Source organism: Marmota flaviventris, chromosome 16 (assembly GCF_047511675.1).
Source record: "Marmota flaviventris isolate mMarFla1 chromosome 16, mMarFla1.hap1, whole genome shotgun sequence".
NCBI classification, from domain to species: Eukaryota; Metazoa; Chordata; class Mammalia; order Rodentia; family Sciuridae; genus Marmota; species Marmota flaviventris.
Genome location: NC_092513.1, coordinates 26,732,695 through 26,753,272, shown reverse-complemented (window position 1 = coordinate 26,753,272; position 20,578 = coordinate 26,732,695). Strand labels below are relative to the sequence as shown.

Below are 20,578 nucleotides of genomic sequence, written 5' to 3'. Positions count from 1 at the left end.
TGGTGCAAAGGCCTATCCACAATTATGGCTGTATGCTGGGCCGGTAGTCAATGACGGTTAAGATCCAATTGCAATGGTACCAACCTAAGACAGGAGGCTGACGCCTTGAGGTCAGCTCATTCAATGACGGGTAAGGACCATATGTAGTATTGGACAACCTAAGACAGGCACGGTCCCTAAGCCACATGCTTGTTATTTAATTAAACAGAATGGGGGAGATGTTGAGAGCCACAGTCTGGATGCCGCCTGGCATTTTTGCCAGAAGGAATGGTTAAGATGATGATAATTAAGTTAAGCTGTGTATAATTGCTGTGACTGGATGATGCTGGATTGAAATACGCTGTGTATTCAGTTGTATATTAGACCCCTGCTGTCCAGCAATAGGGCTGGTGATGTGGCTCAGTGGTTAAGCACCTTTGTGTTGAATCCCTGGTATGAAAAAAACATAAAGCCAGACAAGAATGATGAATCTGAAATTCAGCATAGTGGCTACCCTCAAATTAGTGAAGGCAGGCATGGTTATGGTGGATGTGATCAGAGAAGGGCACCCTACTATAACTTCTGTAATAACTGTTAAGGGGTGATGAGTACACATATGTACTTTTACTTACATCTTACTTGTTATAATCTTTGGCACCTACCAACTATTTGACTATTAAAGTGTCATACTTAAATACATAAACCACTATTACAATTAAAATTAAGAACTTTTTGAAGAAATTAGCATCCTCAGACAAATTCAAAGTATTTTCCCCATAAATCCAAAACGAGTTGCCATTTCTTAAAACAAAACACACACACACACACACACACACACACGCCAAAAAAAAAAAAAGGTAGAGCTCTTATAAAGAAAAAATATAATTATCAAAATAAACTCCATAGAAAACTTCAAAGTCAAGGAACTCTCCCAGGATATAAACAAAATATCAACATTCCAATATTGAGTTATCCAATATTCACCTATCAGGAGTCTCACAGAAGGACTGAGAGTGTAGCTCAGTGGTAGAGTGCCAGTTTAGCATGTGTCACGGCCCTGGGTTCAATCCTCAGAACACACTCGCATGCACACATCTCCCAAAAACACAAAAAAAGAGGGGAAATATTATCAAATTATAAGGTAATTCTCTAGTACTGAAGATTCTTAGAACTGAAAAACATTCCTGGAGGAGTGAAAACAGGCCCACCACTAGACACTGCATTAACACCAAAAAAAGGAAGTCATCATAAAGACTGTAAATGAGGTCACCACAAAGGAATAACCATCAGATCTGCAAAAGATCTCTCATTAACAACACTGAGTGTTTTAAATTCCTGAAGCAAAGTTTTTCAGTGTCTGAAGAGAGAGAAACTGTTATTATACAATTATACAGTCATGCTCCACATAAGAACACTACAATCAACAATGAACTGCATATACAACAATGGTCCCATAAGATTACAAAGGGGACGAAAAATCCCCCATTGTCTGGTGACTTCAAAACATCATAACAAATCAGTACAATGTATTATTCATGTTTGTGTTGATGCTGGTATAAACAAACCTACTGCACTACCAGGCCATCAGCTGTATAAAAGTATATAGCACATACAATTGTATGCACTACATACTACTGTTTATGTACTTAACTATTCATCATGATGAGAAGTTCTAAATCTTACTGTAGTTGAGTTTATCAGGCTTTAAAGTGCTTCTGAATCTTGAAATTTTTCAGAATACCTGAAGATATTTCCATTATTTTATAAAAGTTGCAGGGTCTTTTTTACCTTTTTCATCTGATGTTTTAATCCACCTAGAACTGATTTTGTACAGTGTAAAGATCCAAATGTGTGTTTTTGTCAAAAATAATAAACCCATCATCTTTTATACAAATACTTCTTAATCACTACTTTAGATACACTTCTACTTATTTTAAAAAGAAAAAAGTACCACAAACAATATACTGTATTATGCCAGCAGCAGCCCTCCATACACATCTCTTGCTTCTCCCTCTCTTGACTGCACTTTCTACTGTGCTTGATTTAACCACATGTTCTGTTCATCGTGGACCTAAAAGTAACCAGGTATTCCATATGTATGCATAAACACAATATAGCCTAGATATATAGTAAACTGTTAAAGCACATTCTACAATGTTTACACAAAGATGAAACCACCTATGGATGCGTTTCTCAGAATGTATCCCAATGACTAATCCTGTATCTAAGACTTAAATGAGGAACCAAGGCAAGCCATTTTCAAACATTCAAGAACTCAGGAAATTTATCACTTAGCCTATCTTCCTGAAACGACTACTCAAGACTACATTTTGGTAAAATAAAGAAGATGTGTAATAAAAAGACATAAGATCCAAAAGAGAACACTCTTTATCCAGGAGTACAATATAAAGTAATCCCAGGATGACGGCTCATAAGAGGTTTGGAAAGCAAGCTTCCCAATTAAAAATAAAGGCCAGAAAGTCTACAAAGAAAGGTGGAGTGATTGCAAGATGATATCACATTATAATAATAATTTTTAAAATTTAAACTTAATTTCAGTGAGCTCTCTCACTCAAGCTTGTTGAGAGCACAAGCTTTATAGCATAGATGTAAAATTCCTTTATGAATCCACAGTACTTGGTTCCATAGGGACTAATACTTATGTCAACATACATACTTAAAAGACAATTATTAGTACCCAAGTTCTAGAATCTTCCTGTAGACACAAGAAAGCAGAGTAGGAAGATGCATACAGGGAGAAGAAATGATAGGAAATGGATGGTTGTTATATCTTTCCCAGAAAGACTGAAAACTGAAGAGCTATCAAATTCATAGGTTAAAAAACAGATAATTAAACTATTATAAAAAGTTAGAAATAACTAGTAAAAAGATTAAAAACAAAAATATAACTAATAAAAATCAAAGTGGTAGGACAGGTGGAAAATGACCTAAATTTCTTATTCAAAAGTGCTTAGAATTTTTTAAAAAATCAGAATATGAAAAGATACTACTTTTTAACTTTTGAAATTTATCAGGGAAAAAAAAATTAAAAGCAGTTACAGAGGAAGTACAGTTAATGGGAAAGGAATTTCTTTCCATACTATCTGCACAGACACAGATACACAGATGAGGAAAAGAATTAAAAATAAAATCTTTTTTCCAGATTAGAGTCAACTGATTTGTCCATGTTCACACAATTGATAATCATCAATTCTTTTTTTTTTTTTTTTTTTTGGTGGTGGTACTAGGGATTGAACTCAGGGCCTTGTGCATGTGAGGCAAGCACTCTATCAACTGATCTATATTGCCAGCTCTAATAATCATCAATTCTTGATGCTAATAACAAAAAAGGTATCTGATGTAATCAAGATCAGTAATCTGATCTATATAAAGCCAAATGGAGTGCTCCGAATGTTTATGGTAGGTTTATATTACTTTCTGCAAAGTCATAAAGATCTTATTTGTAAAAATATGTATTGAAACATTTTTTCAGAAAGTCTAGCAAAAAGCTATGTTACTAGTGGATTCAAAATGAACATTAATACAGAAGAGTTTGGATTATGATACAAATTGATTTCACTCATTATTTTTACTCAATTGTTCGATTTCATAAAATATAGTACCAAGCTAGGCATGGTACACATATAATACCAGAGACCCTGTCTCAAAATAAAAAATAAAAACAACTGGGGATGTTGCTCAGTGATAAAAGTTGCTCCTGGGTTCAATCCCCAATACCAAAAAGACCCAACTCTGATATTGAAATTATGGCACAACAGCAAACTTACCTACTTTGGTAAACTGGTTTGCCCACAGCTATGAAGAAAGTCATAATCATTTGCTCTTTCATCAACCCAAATACACACTCAGACTCTGGCATGTATCTTTATACTCATTTTCCAAAGCACACATACAGAATAAGCTCTCAATCAGTGAAAGGAACAAGATAAATAATAAGCAGATCCTTTCAGGGAAAAAAAAAAGTCACTAATAGATTCCCCCTCCCCAATGTTGAGTAGAAAGAGGCAAGGAGAGTGAATTGACCAGGTTAAATACAAGGACCTTTGTAAGAATGACTGCTACCAGTAACCCACAGTATTGAAATTATGCCAACAGGAGGAGAAAAACAAGTAAAGAAAAAAAGTTGCTCTCTCTGGGGGTTGGGGTTATGGCTCAGCAATAGAGCACTCGCCTAGCACATGTGAGGCCCTGGTTCAATCCTCAGCACCACATAAAAACAAACAAACAAAGATTTGTGCCCAACTACAATTAAAAAAAAAAAAAAAAGAAAGAAAAAAGTTGCTCTGGCTGAAGAGGTATATGGTTCCAAAAACCCAACTGTTCTGCCTCTTCACCACTTCAGGGCTTGGCTCCTCTATACTATTTTGAGGGGAGGAAGCAAGGCAGCAATGACAAAATGCAGACTATTAAATCTTGTGCCACATTAATGCAGAACTAGATAATTCACAAACTTATCCATTCACAAACTAGCTAACCTGCACTTCAAGACCTAACAACATAAGAGCTATAAACAAGTAGCTGGCGAACTGAAGAATTTTTTTCTCTGGCACTTTTTTTTTTATCTTTCTTTCTTTCTTTTCTTTTTTTTTTTTTTTTTTTTGCAGTACTGGGGATTGGATCCAGTGCTTTACACTTGCTGGAATGTGTTCTACCACTGAGTTACACTCGCAGCCCTTTTTAAAATTTTCAGACAGGGTCTCACTAAATTGCCCAAGTTAGCCTCGAACTGAAATCTTCCTGCCTCAGTCTCCAGCATAGCAAGAGTATCCCACTGCAATCCAGCTCCTCTGGCACCTTGAAAATCTCTAACACATGACACAGTATTATAATCATCTTTGATTTCACATGCCAGAACTTTTTTTCTCAGAGAACTGCCTCCTTCTTTCCCTCAACCCATCGGGATCATTTCCTAAGTCAGGTTTGTATGCTATGACTATTAACCCCCTAGCTATAGATTAGAACAGAAGTGGATCATCATCCAAACTCTGCAGTTCAGATTCTCTCTCCCAGAAGAATAGGAAGAGAGGTGGACTGGTACTCTACTGAACACTGAGCTTTAATGGCAGTGTAGGGTTGCCATATTCTACTGTTACCAGACAATATCTCTAATACTGGCTCACACAGCAATCTCAAAAACAGGGAATGTCCCATCAAAAAAACCTCCCAAGCCTAAAAAGTAAAGCTACTAAAACACACTGAATAAACTTTCCCCAAATTCCCAACCTCCACTACAGATTCAGCACGAGTTCCAATTATTCCAGTCCTTTACTGATTTGTAGGGAGTGACACTGAAGGGTAACAAAAATACTCCCAGCAGCAATATCAGCAGCATCCAGATATGTGGCATCCAGATCAGCTGACCATTTCCTGCCAACAAGATAGCTAAACAATTATTGCTCATAATTCTTCGGGTTCTATAAATTACCTGTCTACACTCTGACCATCAGACAATATTCTGAACCTGAGACCATCATTTTGAGAGTCCTAGATACTTCTTCCCCTTCTCTTCCTAAGTATTTTAGTCAGCGTTCCTTCTGTCCTATAAGAAGTGTGTGATTATCATTTAATTTAATCCATAAATTTCAAGAAGATGGCTAGGATTTCCAGCTAGACCTAAAGGAACCTAAACAAATATAGCAGGGGCTTTAAAGGGCAAAGGACACTAAAGCTAAATGACTGAGGTTAAAAATCCCAGTATTTCCAGGCCAACCTGTGAGCTTGTAAGATTATTTAATCTCTCTGTGCCTAATTTCTTTATAGAATTGTGAGAATAGAATGTATACATGAAGTACCTAAACCAAAGCCAAGCATTATATCATAATGGATATAAGCCATCATCATCACTGTTTACAGTGGGGAAAGATGGGATACAGTTAATCTTTAAGTACAGTTACATCAGTTTAGCCTGAGAAGCTATCACAAAGAGGAGTAGATAATATTTTCTGCCTCTTCTCAGCCAGTAACCTTCCCTCTCTCTGAAAACTCTCCCAAATCTGTTGTTTGCCTTGATGCTGAACTTGGGGAACTCTGACTCATAACAGAAACAAAATTCAGTCACAGAAGTTTAAATATACAAGCACAGCCCTCACTGGGGCCACCACTTTGAAAAGAAGTGATAGCTCACAAGAGAAAGTGACAGATTGGCTCTCTGAAACAAGAGAAAGGAGCTAGCTTTATAGCCTGCTTGCAATGGTGGAGTTTAGATATGTTCATGGACTTTAGGTGTGCTTCGACCTGTGTGGGCAACCTATGAGTTAAGTCAGGACCTGATTATTGATATGCCTGGCACTGTTTCAGGATTGATAAATGAAGCACATTTGGTATAGGCAGTTAGAGGGACTTCAGGTTAGAGGGCTGTCAGGCTGAGAGCCATGGCCCAGGAGTGCATTTGCCCTTTGTCCCTAACTAGCTCACCTGATGTGAACTGAAAAAGGGACCATCTTCGATCAAATACAGCTGATGTACAGGAAAAGAATCTGAAGTTAATCCACAGAGCAAATGAGAAAAAGATAGTAAGGGAGGCACAAAAAGAAAAAAAAAAAAAATTGTCTTTGGTTTCCGCCACTTGATAGTTCCTGGATTTACTACGATCTAAGCACTGACTGCCCTTTCTGCCATAAACAGATTAAGTTAATTCTCTGCTTCATATTAAGTTTTGACCAAAAACATCTATAAAAGTCAAATACAAGCTAGGCCTGGTGGCAAACACCTGTAATCCCAGTGGCTTCAGAGACTGAGGGAGGAAGATCACAAGTTCAGCAACTTAGTGAGACCCTGTCTTAAAGTAAAAAGGGGTGGGGACATGGCTCAGTGGTTAAGCACCCCTGGATTCAATTCCGGAGACCAAAAAAAAAAAAAAAAATTAAATACAAATCCTGAAAAGTGTTCACCATCCCTTCTGCCCCCCACTTAAAAAAAAAAAAAGTTGGAGGAAAAGTTACATCCGTTACTATTACTACACAAGTTAAGACAACAATGCAGATAAAAATAAATTTAACTTCAAAGTTCAGTCTTCTCAACCCATCCAAAGCCTAGCATGTTTACAGAGGTGAGGTGACGCCTGCCACAGGTGTTTAAAGTGCCACAGCTGAAGCACTGAGCAACTAAAACCCTTAGACTTATGAACTAGGAACATCCTTTATCATGTTGAAATTATATGGGTCATAACATACACTAACATACTTTTCTCTTCAATGGAAAACAATTCTTTTTGAAACAGGAGGGAAAATGATATTGTACTTTGCTGATGTTCCACTAAACTACCAGGTAACCAGACCACATCTTTCTCTGACTCCATCCCCAAAATAATAAACATATAAAAGTGAATCTTGCCGGATTCGTAACCAGACTACATCTTTTCCCCACGCCATCCCCCAAACAATAATAAACATACAAAAGTGAATCTTGCCGAATTCGATAAAGTAACTCTGATATCACACGTATGTTTCATGCAAACTGGGTCGCAGTTCATCTTAGTTCACACTCATCTTTACTTAGAAATCTTGACTTTTAAAAAATGTAGTTCAATCTGCAAACATCCCATATATTGCCAATAACTCAGGGATCCATCCAGTTTTGTTTAAGTTACAGATTCTCTAAAGGTTATCAATCTGGTGGGGAAAAAAAATCATCTTTTTCCACTTAACCCCAAACAACTCCATTTCAAACCCTTACTATACAGAGGTATCAACAATAAACTTATGACTTTATTCTAGGGCTAAGAAAAATTATTTCTTTTCAAGAGCAGAAGGAGTGCACAGACCAAACAAATGGACTTTGCAGATTTCTTAACCACCGCACTAATATCAAGGTTTAAGGTCGATCACGAATGCAGTGTTCCCAAAAGACCACGCTTCTCTCCAATACATGGGAAGCACGGGTGGGAGGAAGAGGCCTTTTCTCGTGACAGATCTGACTAATCGGTAGCTTCAATCATAAAAGCAGGAGAGAAAAATTCCTAAACGCCAACTTCACGTCGCAGAAAACGGTCCTCCAACAACTGAGTATCAAGTATGAGGGCTTCTGAATCGCCACGGACACCTTCAGCTCTTGCCAAGGTGGGGACCAACAGCTGCGGCCCTACAGGCTCAGGGGTCGGTCCACGTGCCTCCCGAGGGTACCCGGCCCCCGCGCCAGGTGTGCGGTCCTCCGCCCTCGGCCCAGGCCAGCCGCCCGCGTCCTCCGCCCGCTCGCTCCCCTCCCCCGCGCGCTCGGGCCCGTTCGGTCGCCGGTCGCAAGGCTCCGCCAACCGGCCCCCCAGCGAAACAAGCAGGCGGCGGCCGTCGACGCTGCGGCTTCCCCGCTTCCCTCCCCACCCTCTGCCGCGGCCTCCGGTCCCCGCTCCCGCGCCCCCGCTCACCCTCAACTCTTCGAAATCCGCCATTTTATACCACCCGTGGGCGCCGCTGCCGCCACCGCTCCCCCTCCCGCTGCCGCCAACAACGCCGCCGCCGCCACCACGGCCGCCGCCGCCTCCAGCACCATCCTGCACTGGGCGCCACTGAAGACGCCGCGGCAACCGCCGCCGCCGCCGCCGCCGCCGCCGGGCCGTCACGTGACCGGCGCGGGAGCCCCGCCCCCTGTGCGCCGGCTGCGCCCTCCCGCTCGCGCCCCGTATGCTTCCGGCGTCGGGGCCGCGGCCTGGTCCCGCTCGGCCGCGCGTCGCCGGACTACCGTGGAGACGCCTGCGGGTTCTCAAGGCTCTGTCGCGTCTGCGGTGTTACCTGCGGGCCCAGAGGAGGGCCTGGTTTGGAGATGTGGCCGGGACGTGTGATAATAACATTCGGGAAGATTGTAACGGTCCCCTTCCCTCGGTGGCTGTGCGCTGAGAAAACAGTTGCAAATAAAACCATCCCCAGAGTAGTCGGGGCGGAACAGTTGAAGTGGGGTGTTGGGAAAGCCACTGTTCCGACTAAAGGTGCTGCATGGGTGAGACCTCTTTAAATTGCTAACGTCCTTCAAGTATTAACTTGGCTGGTTTTTCCTGGCCTTGAAGGGCGCCTGAATGTCAGGGACTGCAAAGTTGAGAGTCGAGGGGTGGGACTGGGCGAAGTGAAATAAGAGCACCCAGAAGGGCTCTGATAAAAAGTCAAGGGATCAGGGAAATCTGAGAGCCAGGAAAGAAGGAATTGACCAGTGGGTGGAAGGAAGCTTTATACCGCCCCCCCAGCTGCTAATGAAGGATGAGAGAAGATGCTGAGTCAATCTGGACAGTCAAGTTCAAATTTCCTGGTTGAGGTGGGTGGGAATGGGAAACACCCACCACCACCACCACCACCACCTAAGGACTGCATAACTATGATTTAGAAGGCCCTGTTTAATCTGGCTTCTACCTACTGCCTTTCTCACTCACATTACCGATTCTAATTAAAATCCCCCTTGTTATAGTAAGTGTAGGCCCTAGAGTGCCTCCTTACTTGAGTCTTTACCGCTAAACTACCAATACATAAGCTAACCATAAACCCTGACCTGAGCCTACATTTGCAATAAATAGCTGAGTTTTGAGCTTCAGTCCCTCCAAGGGCCTGCTGACTCCAGTAAGAGAAAGAAAAAACATGCTATAACCAAATAAGATGCCAGCAGTTCACTTTTGTTTTCTACATTTGAATGTCTGATTGCACTGCAGCCCTAGAGAATCATGGAGAAAAGCTAATTAAGATCTTCAAACTAAATTTTTTGTAATTTTAACTTTTCATAGACTATCCTATATCATCAGAGACCACCATAGGGACAAAGAGCAAATACACTCCTGAGCCTTGGCTTATAGCTTAACAGTAATTAAAATGTCTCACTTGGGGGGATGTGGCTCAAGCGGTAGCGCGCTCGCCTGGCATGCCTGCGGCCCGGTTCGATCCTCAGCACCACATACCAACAAAGATGTTGTGTCCGCCTAGAACTAAAAATAAATATTTCAAAAATAAATAAATAAAATAAAATGTCTCACTTAATTCACAATTTGTCACATAACCAAATGTTATCCATTTATCCATCCTCAAACACTACCAGGTACATCATTAAAGCCAGGTTGCTTTCACTTAATTATTTTATTTTATTTTATTTTTTGATACTGAGAACTGAACCCAGGGATGCTCAACCACTGAGTCATCCCTAGCCCTTTTTTAGAGATGGTCTTACTGAGTTGCTTAGTGCCTCCCCAAGTTAATTTATTCTTATAGGGCAAAAGTTAATTTATTCAAATAAGTTGAAAGCGCACCTTAAGGCCAATCAACATATATAAACCCCACCCCTGCAAGCCACCAATAAATTAACTCTCTTATTCCACGAAGCTGCCCTGACACTTTCTTGTGGAAGCTGTCTCCCTACCCAAGTCAAGGTTGCAATATAGGTTTTGTCTGTATATTTGTACTTGTATGACTTGACTTCATTTTTGTTGTTACCAAGTCATATTTCCTGGTATCCAGCATCATTATGACCTTCCATAAAGAACTTTTTATGTTTCCATATTAACTATGTAGGTATTTGTGTAATTGTTTATTACATATAATAAAACCACTTAAAATGCTTATCAAAAGTTAGACCCAGCCATGCATTGTGGCACACACCTGTAATCCCAGTGGCTCGGGAGGCTGAAACAGGAGGATCTCAAATTCAAAGTCAGCCTCAGCAATGCTGAGACACTAAGAAACTCAGGTCGAGTGCCCCTGAGTTCAATCCCTGGTACCAAAAAAAAAAAAAAAAGTTAAACCCACTAGATTATGATGACTGATAAATGTCTAAGGAATAATAGTTAAGAAATAAAGGAATAAATGAATAATGTCTAGGTTCTAATACTGACTCTTCACCATTAACTTTGTGATCTCAGTTTGGCTTATTCTTGTTTATTTTCTTTAGGCCTTAATTTATACTTCAGTAGAGTTAAACATGTTTAACAGACTTTGAAAGTTTCTGGAGGCAGTGGCTCAGGCCTGTAAATCTGACCTGTAATGCCTCAGGAGCCTAAGGTAGGAGGATTGCAAGTTGAAAGCCAGTCTCAGCAACTTAGTGAGACCCTACTTCAAAAAAAAAAAAAAAAAAAATATATATATATATATATATATATATATATATATATATATATATATATAAAGGGCTGGGTGTGTAGCTCAGTGGTAGAGCTCTTGCCTAGCATGCCTGAGGCCTAGGTTTATCCTTCGGTACCACACACACACACAAAAAAAAAAAAAAAAAGAAAAAAAAAAAAAATATATATATATATATATGGTCTGCTACAGGGTGCTAGTTTATGTCCCAAAACCAGATTATTAATTTGGTGCCTTTTCTGAACTATATTCCCTAACAGTTGTTTTTAAAGGAAAGCCTGAATGGAAAGAGTAAAAAAAAAAAATAACCGTCTTCTCTATTGTGAGCAATTCAATTCAATCCAGATTTTATATCCTATTCATCAAAAAAAAAAAAAAAATAGCTGACCTGGTATTGTGCTGTGTGCCTGCAATGCCGACAAGTTAGCAAGACTCTTAAAATGGCTGAAATATATTGCTCAGAGGTAGAGTACTTATGGGTGAGTCCCTTATCTGATCTCCAGTGCTGCAAAAACAGATCAAAATACCTGCACTTACTTAGGTCCAGTTATCTTATACTGTGGCATAACACCCCTGGAGAACAGTAGGAAAGGGGGAACATACAGCAGTCTCACCACCCAGGATAGCCCACATATGAAAATACCACAAGTAGAACTCTTCTACCATAGGAATTCCATTACATTACAAATTTTTTCCTCCTTACAATTCCAATGATACAATATTTTAACACTTTATGGATTGAGTCTTTAGGCAATTACTGAGCTAGTCTACCTGCTTAAAATGTATCCAAATAGAAATCATTATAAGTACTATGATTGAAGTGTCCTAAGATTATACGGCATGAAGTCAAAAGCATCAGAAGTGGCTTTTCCATCTAATAGCTGTGTAACTTGAGCAGTTTTATCATCTTTTTATTTTTATTTTTGCAGTACCAGAGAGATTGAACCAGAGTCTCAGGTATGCTAGGTAAGAGCTCTACCACTGAGCTACATCCCAGTCCCTTTTTAATTTTATTTTAAGATGGGGTCTTAATATGCCCAGATTAACTTCAAACTTTCAATTCTGCTTCAGCCTCTTGAATAGCTAGATTTGCAGGTATGAAACACTGAGCCCAGCTTCATCCTGATTTTTCTCATCTGTAAAATAGAAATAATCGTACCTGATCAGGATATTGGAGGATTAAATGAAATCAGTTTTATGAGTATACTTTATAAACTTAATGAAAGATATTTTTATATCTAAATAGTTAAATAGCTGATTTATATCTAAATATTTTGTCTAAACTAGTTGACTTTGATCAATATATAAACAGGAAAAAAAGCATTCTTTTGAGAATTATTAAGAAACATATGATATTCTGAGTAACAATAGAAAAGAGCAACCTAGTCAAACCAAGTATGGAATATTGAATTTGGTTCCAAGCACCAGTTATCTTCATCCTTTCCCTTCCTACCTCTGAACCCATCAGAATTTACTGATTTTTACATCTATTTTTTTCCTACTGTTTACTTCCTCTCCCCTTATAACCAAACTCAAGCCTCCCAAATGGTTTTCCCTCCACCTTTCTTCTTCTACCAAGCACACATCTATTTCTAACCACATCTCCTCACTTCTTTGTACTTTTTAGATAGTGTGTGGTCTTAACTGTTACTAAAACTAATTACTGAGGAAATTAAACAATAAATCTATTAAGTTATATTCCCCAGCATTTTACTCTGAAGAGTCTAAACATAAGATTTGAAAGCATACTATGTTGCACATGTTACCATCAAACAAGATTCAATCATCTTTGCCACTAATTTTTATTATACTTTACATATAGTGAAATGCTCAGGCCTTAAGTAAACTCTTTAATCTGTTTAGAATAATTTTTGTCAAGATACAGAACATTTCTATCATCCCTAGAAAGATCCCTGCTGCCTGTTCCCTGTCAAACCTCCCACCAGAAACAAACTTTGATATGATTTCTAACACTATAGTCTAGTTTTTCATATTTTAACATCTCAAATAAGTGAAATCATACAGTGTGTACTCTTCCTTTTTTTTCATTCAGCATAGTATATTTGAAATTGATATGTTACACATATCAAAATATAAAAAAAAGGGATGGGGATGTGGTTTAATAGTTAAAAGCCCCTGGATTCAATCACTGGTCCCAAAAGAAAAAATTTACTAACTACATTCATTGCAGGTGAGTCTGAAAAGTTGGATAACCTGCAGTTTTGTAAAAAGTTAAACATATGGTTTCTTTTTGCCCCATCAACCCTTTTCTTAAATATTTGAAAGAAATCAAATTGATATGTGTAACATATTTCTTTTTAATGATGACTAGTATTACATTGTATGAATGGATCCCAATCTCTTTATCTGTTCTGTTGATGGACATCTTGTTTCCATGTTTTCACTGTTATAAATAAAATTGCTGGGTGCAGAGCAGGCTGAACTGTGTTGTCTGCAGGGCAGGCTGAACAGATGTTGGCTGCAAGATAGCCCATGCACTCAAACCCCCCTCTATCTGGTCCTTTATCACCTGTTTGCCTCAAGTCTGAACATTCAACCCTGCTTAAGGCTGAACACTTAACCCCCCCCTTGGGCCAACAAGGCAGCTTGCAGACTCAGAGGCCCCATTAGATTTGGGCTATGAAAACTCCCTCCTGCCAGGCCCCCCTCTCTCTTGCTCCCTCTCTCTCTTGCTCTCTCTCTCTCTTGCTCTTTATCTTTCTTGCACGCACTCTCTGTCTGTCTCTTGCTCTTGCTCTCTCCCTCTTCATCTCATCTCTTCTCTCTCTCTCTCTCTCTCTCTCTCTCTCTCTCTCTCTCTCTCTCTCTCCTTCTTTCCTTTCTCTTTGTTGCACTGCTGCAATAAAGATCTTTTGGTTGCTCCGAGTGTTGTGGTCACTTTCCTTTCAAAAATTGCTGTAACCATTCTTGTACAAGACATTTTATTGGCCTATGATTTGATTTCTTTCAAATATTTAAGAGTTGATGGGACATAAAGAAACCATGTTTAGGGGCTGGGGATGTGGCTCAAGCCGTAGCGCCCTCACCTGGCATGCACGGGGTGCTGGGTTCGATCCTCAGCACCACATAAAAATAAAATAAAGATGTTGTGTCCACAGAAAACTAAAAAATAAATATTAAAAAAAAAAAGAAACTATGGTTAACTTTTAACAAAACTGCCAGTTATCCAACTTTTCAGATTCACCTGCAATGAATGTAGTTAGTAGTTTTTTTTTTTTTTTTTTTCCTTTGGGTACCAGTGATTGAATCCAGGGACTTTCAACTACTGAGCCACATCCCCAGCCCTTTTATTTTTTTATTTTGAAACAGCATCTCACTAAGGTGCTTAATGCCTAATTTGCTGAGGCTGGCTTTGAACTTGTGATCCTCCTACATCAGCCTCCCAAGCCACTGGGATTACAGGCTTCTGCCAATGCACCTGGCTAGTTAGTAACTTTTTAAGTGTCATTTTTACTGTTTTATTTAACTTCAAAATTATTTGATAATATTGAATGTCAGTCCTTCTTTGAAATGTTTGATTGCTCTTTAGTTCTTTTCTATTTTGTTATCTTCCTTACATGCCTCTTTTTACATATCTCTGATGCATTTATTTGCAAAGTCTCTTCCTATACTTTAACCTAACACTACTACTAAAGTGTACAGATTTTTACTATGAGTTTAATAACCTAGATTCTAGAACCTTCTTCAAAAGAGATGTGTGACATATATACAGTACTGCTTTAGGGAAATTTATAGCCAGTGAATAAAGTTAGAAAAAATTAAGGTAACACAAATTTGAAGTTAGAATGAAAGACAACAGTTGTTGTAGTCAGCTTTTTGTCACTGTGAAGAAAAGACCTGACTAGAACAATTTTAAGGAGGAAAGTTTGTTTGGCACTCATGGTTTCAGTGATCTCAGTCCACAGACAGCTCCATTCCTTGGGTCTCCAAGTGAGGCAAAGCATCATGGTGGAAAGGGTGTGGCAGAGGAAAGCAGCTCAAGACTTCACACCATGAAGCAAAGGGAGACAACTCCCCCATGCAGGCTCTAAATTTATACCCCAAAGGCATGACCTCTAGCCACACCCTACTTGCCTGTGGTTAACAATCAATTAATCCATATCAGGGGATTAACGCACTGTTTAGGTTAAGGCTCTAATAACCCAATCATTTCACCTTTAAGCTTTCTTATGTGGTCTCCCACATAAGTTTTTGGGAGACATCTAATTTTTAAACCTAACAATGGTAGAAAATAATGAAATGTAAAATCAATACAATAGGGAAGGCAAAGTTAAAGCATTGCTCTTAGAAAATATTATAAATAAATCTCTAACAAGATTTTGAAGAAAATAAAGGAGATAAACATTTACATTTAGAAAATAGACACAATTATAGATCTTGCAGGGATTTTACAGTAAACAAATACACTACTTTTCATATGAGTAAGTATGAGAACATAAAAGAAATGTATACAAACTGCTCAAGAGAATTAAGAAATGAAGAAGCATTCTCTACTTCTTTCACCATGTTATTATTATAAGCTGGATGCCAAAATCAGACAAAGATTAGGGTTTTTTTAAATATCACTTATAAACTGTAAATTTTACCCCAAAGAAGCAAGAATAATTTCATGTTAGCATATATTTTATAAATTTTTTAACTTTATTCAAGTCCACAGCTGAAGACTAAAAATAAAAACCTAGATTTTAAAAAGCAGAAGCAATACCCACTATTTTAGTCAGCTTTTTGTTGCTGTAACCAGAAGACCTAACAAGAACAACATAGAGGAGGGAAAGTTTATTTGGAGCTCACCATTTCAGAGGTCTCAGTCCATAGGTGGCCAACTCCATAGCTCTAGTCTCAAGATGAGGCAGAACAGGTCATGTTGGAAGGACATAGTACCAAGAAGCAGAATAGGGAGTGCTCTGCCTACTAGGGACAAAATATAAACCCTAAAGGCACGCCCCCAGGGACCAATCTCCTACAGTCATACCCTACTTGCCTACAGTTACCACCCAGTTAATTCATGTCAATGGATTAAACCATTGATTAGGTTATAACTATATTCATTTTACCTCTGAACCTTCTTACATTGTCTAACACATGAGCTTTTAAGGGACACCACATATCCAACCATAACACAATATAAGAATTATTCAGCCAAAACTAAAGATGACAAGATTCCAGGGAGTTTAGTCAAGCATTTTTCCTGAAGGAATATACTATTGTGAAAATACAATAGATTCATAAACAGAGCTGTGATTTTTTACAGTATTGCAGAACAAGAGAAAAAGAATCTAAAGCCAGTGACCCTAGAAGTTGGCAAGCCTAATAAATAGCTCTTATATTTAATATGAAATCCCATAGTGTAGAGATGAACCAGAAGTAAATCAGCACTTCCACAAAATGCAATCTAGTTTTACAGAATTCAGAAAAATCTCAAACTTTGAATGCTGAGTAAACTGTTTCTATAGTAGTATTCTACAGGCATCAGGCAGAGCAAACAAAAATCTTCTCCAGATAGCTTAGACATCAGAAATATCCTACAAATAATCTTCAAAGAAATTACCCATATTCAGTCAAAAATGACCAGATCAGCTGGGAGTGGGCTGTGTGGTGGAGCATTTACCTAGGTGCATGACAACCTGGTTTGATATTCAGCACTGTAAATAAATAAACAACCCAGACCATATATATAGTAACAAATTTTACACATCTTGAATAAAAATAACCTAATAGAAACTCTAGAATAGTTTAAGAAAGAACTCAATGTAAGTGTAATAATGCTAATATTATACATGACTTCTGAAAGAATGAATAACCAGAACATATGTTATAAGACTATTTAGAATTGACTATTTAGAGAATTGGAAACTGCATGAGAAAACAATGGAGACATAGAAGATACCATTAAAAAGGTCTAACAATAATCAGAATCTTCAATGGAAAAAGAAAGTGAGGCAGAAGTAATGTGATGATATTATAACAGTTGGTTTTTTTGTTGTACTTTGTTTATTTTACTACTAAGAATTGAACCCAGGGGCATTTAACCATTGAGCCACATCCCCAGCCCTTTTATTTTTTATTTTGAGACAGGGTCTCACTAAATTGCTTAGGGCCTCACAAAATTGCTGAGGCTGGCTTTGAACTTGCAATCCTCCTGCCTTAGCTTCCCAAGTCACTGGGATTACAGACGTGCATCATTGTGCCTGGCTTGAGTTTTCTTCAGACTGATAAAAAACACTAGGTAAAGGGTTACACAATTCTTCATCATTCTGCATGAAAATTTGGCCTTCAGTCAGCTTTCTAGATGTTTACTTAGGAACCTAACAGAAGATTTCCATTGGTGTGGGAGAAACTATATATGTCCTATAATTATCTGATGGAGATGCTATAGTTGGGGCTTCTTTGAATAATTTCAAATTCACCTGAATAATATAGTAATTTTAAATGTATATGCATGTAGTAACATGAGCTCAATGTATAATATAGAACTACAATTAGAAACAGACAAATCAAGAAATATAGAATATTTTGTCACATAAATCTCCATAATTGAAAAAAATCTCCATAACGGATCCAAAAGAAAAAAATCATTAAAGATACAGATTTTTTGAATAACATAATTAACAAATTTGACCCAATGTATAAAAATATGTGCACAACTTTATTATTTCTAGCACATATAGGTCATTTACATAAATCAGACATATACTAACCAAACAGCAAGACTTCATAAACTTTAAATAATTGAAATCCTACACATGTATTGTCCATGCAAAATTAAGCTAGAAATCTGTAATAAATAGATAACAAGAAAATCAGGCTGGAAATGTGGCTCAATCGATGATTGAGTGCTTGCCTAGCATGTATGAGGCCATGGTTTTAATTTCCAGCACCACCAAGAAAAGAAGAAAAGTGGGGAGAATAATCACCATTTACATCAGGAAATGATGGGGTGCATTCCTGTAATCCCAGTGGCTCTGGAGGCTACAGCTGGAGGATCACAAGTTCAAAGCCAGACTCAGCAATTTAATAAAATCCTATCTTAAAACAAAAAATAAAAAGAGCTGGAGATACGGCTAAGCGTCCCTGGGTTCAATCCCTGCTACCAAAAAACAAACACCATATATTATTTGGAATTACGTACTCTTCTAAATAACTTAGAGGACAAAAAGGAAACCACAACAAAATTTAATTACTTGAATGATAATGAAAATACTACATACTGAAATTTGTGAGTTTTGCCTAAAATCATGGTTATAAGAAAACTTAAGCCTTAAAGTGTTGTAAGAAGAAGAAGAAAAAAAAAACTAGCTGTTTTAGTCAGCTTTTTCGCTGCTGTGACTAAAGGATGGGACCAAAACAATTGTAGGGGAGGAAAAGTTTATTTGAAGACTTACGGTTTCAGAGGTCTCAGTCCACAGAAAGCCAACTCCATTCCTCAGGGATCCAAGTGAGACTGAACATCATGGCGGAGTGTGTGGCAGAGGGAAGCAGCTCACATCATGGCGATCAAGAAGCACAAAGAGAGACTCCAGTTCCAGATACAAAATAGATACCCCATGGCCGTGCCCCGCATTAACCACTTCCTCTGGCAAGCCTATCGGGAGCCATTCATGGGCTGTGTGTGTAAACTATGCTCATTTGAGTGATATAAGGGGACTGGTCTGTCCCATGCTGATTGGTGGCTGCTAGGGGGCTGCTATGGATCCCCAGCTAGCCTGACTGAATCAGGGACACCTGGCGCAGCAGATCTCTCCTGTTATTTGTAGGTAAACAACTTAGCAGGGTGGGAATGTGCCCAGGAGTGCTCTGTGTGTCTTTCCAAGGACAAAGGTGATGTCCCTTCCTTGGACAGGCTTTATTCTGAGGTAGAGGCTGGTTTTTCAGTATGTGGTGCATGCATGCCAGGCGAGCCACCGCTTGAGCCACATCCCCAGCCCCGTCATTCACCTCTTTATCAGGTGATTTATCAGGAAGTGAATTTAGATGCAAACTAAGGAAATCTGAAAAAAAGCATAGACTATATTAAATAATAATAATATCCTAGGAGTTGTTCATTAGTTGTGACAAACATGCCATATTAATATAAGGCATTAAAAAGGGGAACTGGGTAGGGGCCTATGGGAACACTGAACTAATTGCAATAGTTAGGACTGGGAGTGTATGCCTCTGGTAAATATTGTGCTTACCATGCATGAGAACCTGGGTTTGATCCCTAGCACCAAAATGAAAAATAAGAACCTGTCTCATTTATTAAAAGAAATTTCAAACCTGTATTTGTCAATGATAGAAATGAAAATGTGTTCAATTTTTAAAATATAATTCCAACTCTTGAATTAAAATGGTTTTGTGCATTTTCAATACTTCAATAAATTTTAATTTAAATAAAATTTCTTTTGTCAATTGTTTCCACCAAGAATTTGGGCTAGGGGCTGGGGCTGTAACTCAATGGCAGATCGCTTGCCTAGCAAGTACGAGACATTGGTTCAATCCTCAGTTCCACATAAAAAATAAATTAATAAACAAAGTTTTTTTTTTTTAAAGAATTTGGTTGCAGAATCACATTGGTCATGCAGTCACGTATATACACAGAGTAATAATAACTAAAACAAAAAATTTAAAATAATAGAATTTGGGCCATGTGTATGGTGCACACCTATAATTCCATCAATTCAAGAGGTAGAGACAGGAGGATCACAATTTGAAAGGCCATCCCCAGCAAATACTGAGACCCTCTGCAACTTAGCAGGAGACTGTCTCACAATAAAAAACTAAAAGAACTGGAGATGAAGCTCAGTGATAAAGTATCCCTGGGATCATTCCCCAGTAGCAAAAAAAAAAAAAAAATTTAAAGACATTGCCATTAAACGAGTTGACCAGGAAGTATAGACAGTTTAAGCATTAAATTATTAAATTTTTTTCAGAAATGCACTTAAGATTTTCATTTGAAAGTTTTATTCAAATTTCAACTTTTAGCCAGCTACAGTGGCACATGTCTGTAATTCCAGTAACTCAGAAGGCCAACACAGGAGGATCTCAAGTTCAAGGCCAGCCTCAGCAAGACGCTGTCTCAAAATAAATAAATAAAAAGGAAAGATCTGGGTAGGCAGTTTTGTTGTTAAGCACTCCTGGGTTCAATTCCCAGTATTCAAAATACAAAACAATTTTTTTAAATTTTTTTTTTAAGAGAGAGAGAGAGAGAGAGAGAGAGAGAAAGAGAGAATTTTTAATATTTATTTTTTAGTTTTCAGGGGACACAACATCTTTGTTTGTATGTGGTGCTGAGGATTGAACCCAGGCCTCACGCATGCCAGGCGAGCACACTATCGCTTGAGCCACATCCCCAGCCCAATTTTTTTTTTAAATTTTATATTTCCTTAATACTTTAGTGTTTTATCTTTCTTTTTACAATTATAAGGAAAAAAATAACTATCTTTTTCACCAAATCCCAGATAGATGTTCCTAAATTGCCTCAAGTTTACCACATGGCACACAAATTTGATATTTGCTATCAGTGCTGTGACCTTAAAAAG

The 20,578-nt window shown here is 38.4% G+C and overlaps 1 protein-coding gene across 5 annotated transcripts in view; it reads right to left on the bottom strand.

Annotated features, from left to right (window-relative positions):
- Pias2 (protein inhibitor of activated STAT 2) overlaps positions 1–8,531 on the bottom strand; it is a 92,786-nt gene extending 84,255 nt beyond the window's left edge. For all 5 annotated transcript variants that reach the window (XR_011704809.1, XM_071602789.1, XM_071602790.1 and 2 more), the window contains exon 1: positions 8,360–8,531. Coding sequence is in view for 4 of the 5 variants with exons in the window: in XM_071602789.1 (XP_071458890.1) it covers positions 8,360–8,383 (24 nt within the window). In the remaining variant the exon portion in view is untranslated. The remainder of the gene's footprint in view (positions 1–8,359) is intronic.
- Positions 8,532–20,578: the final 12,047 nt, after the last annotated feature.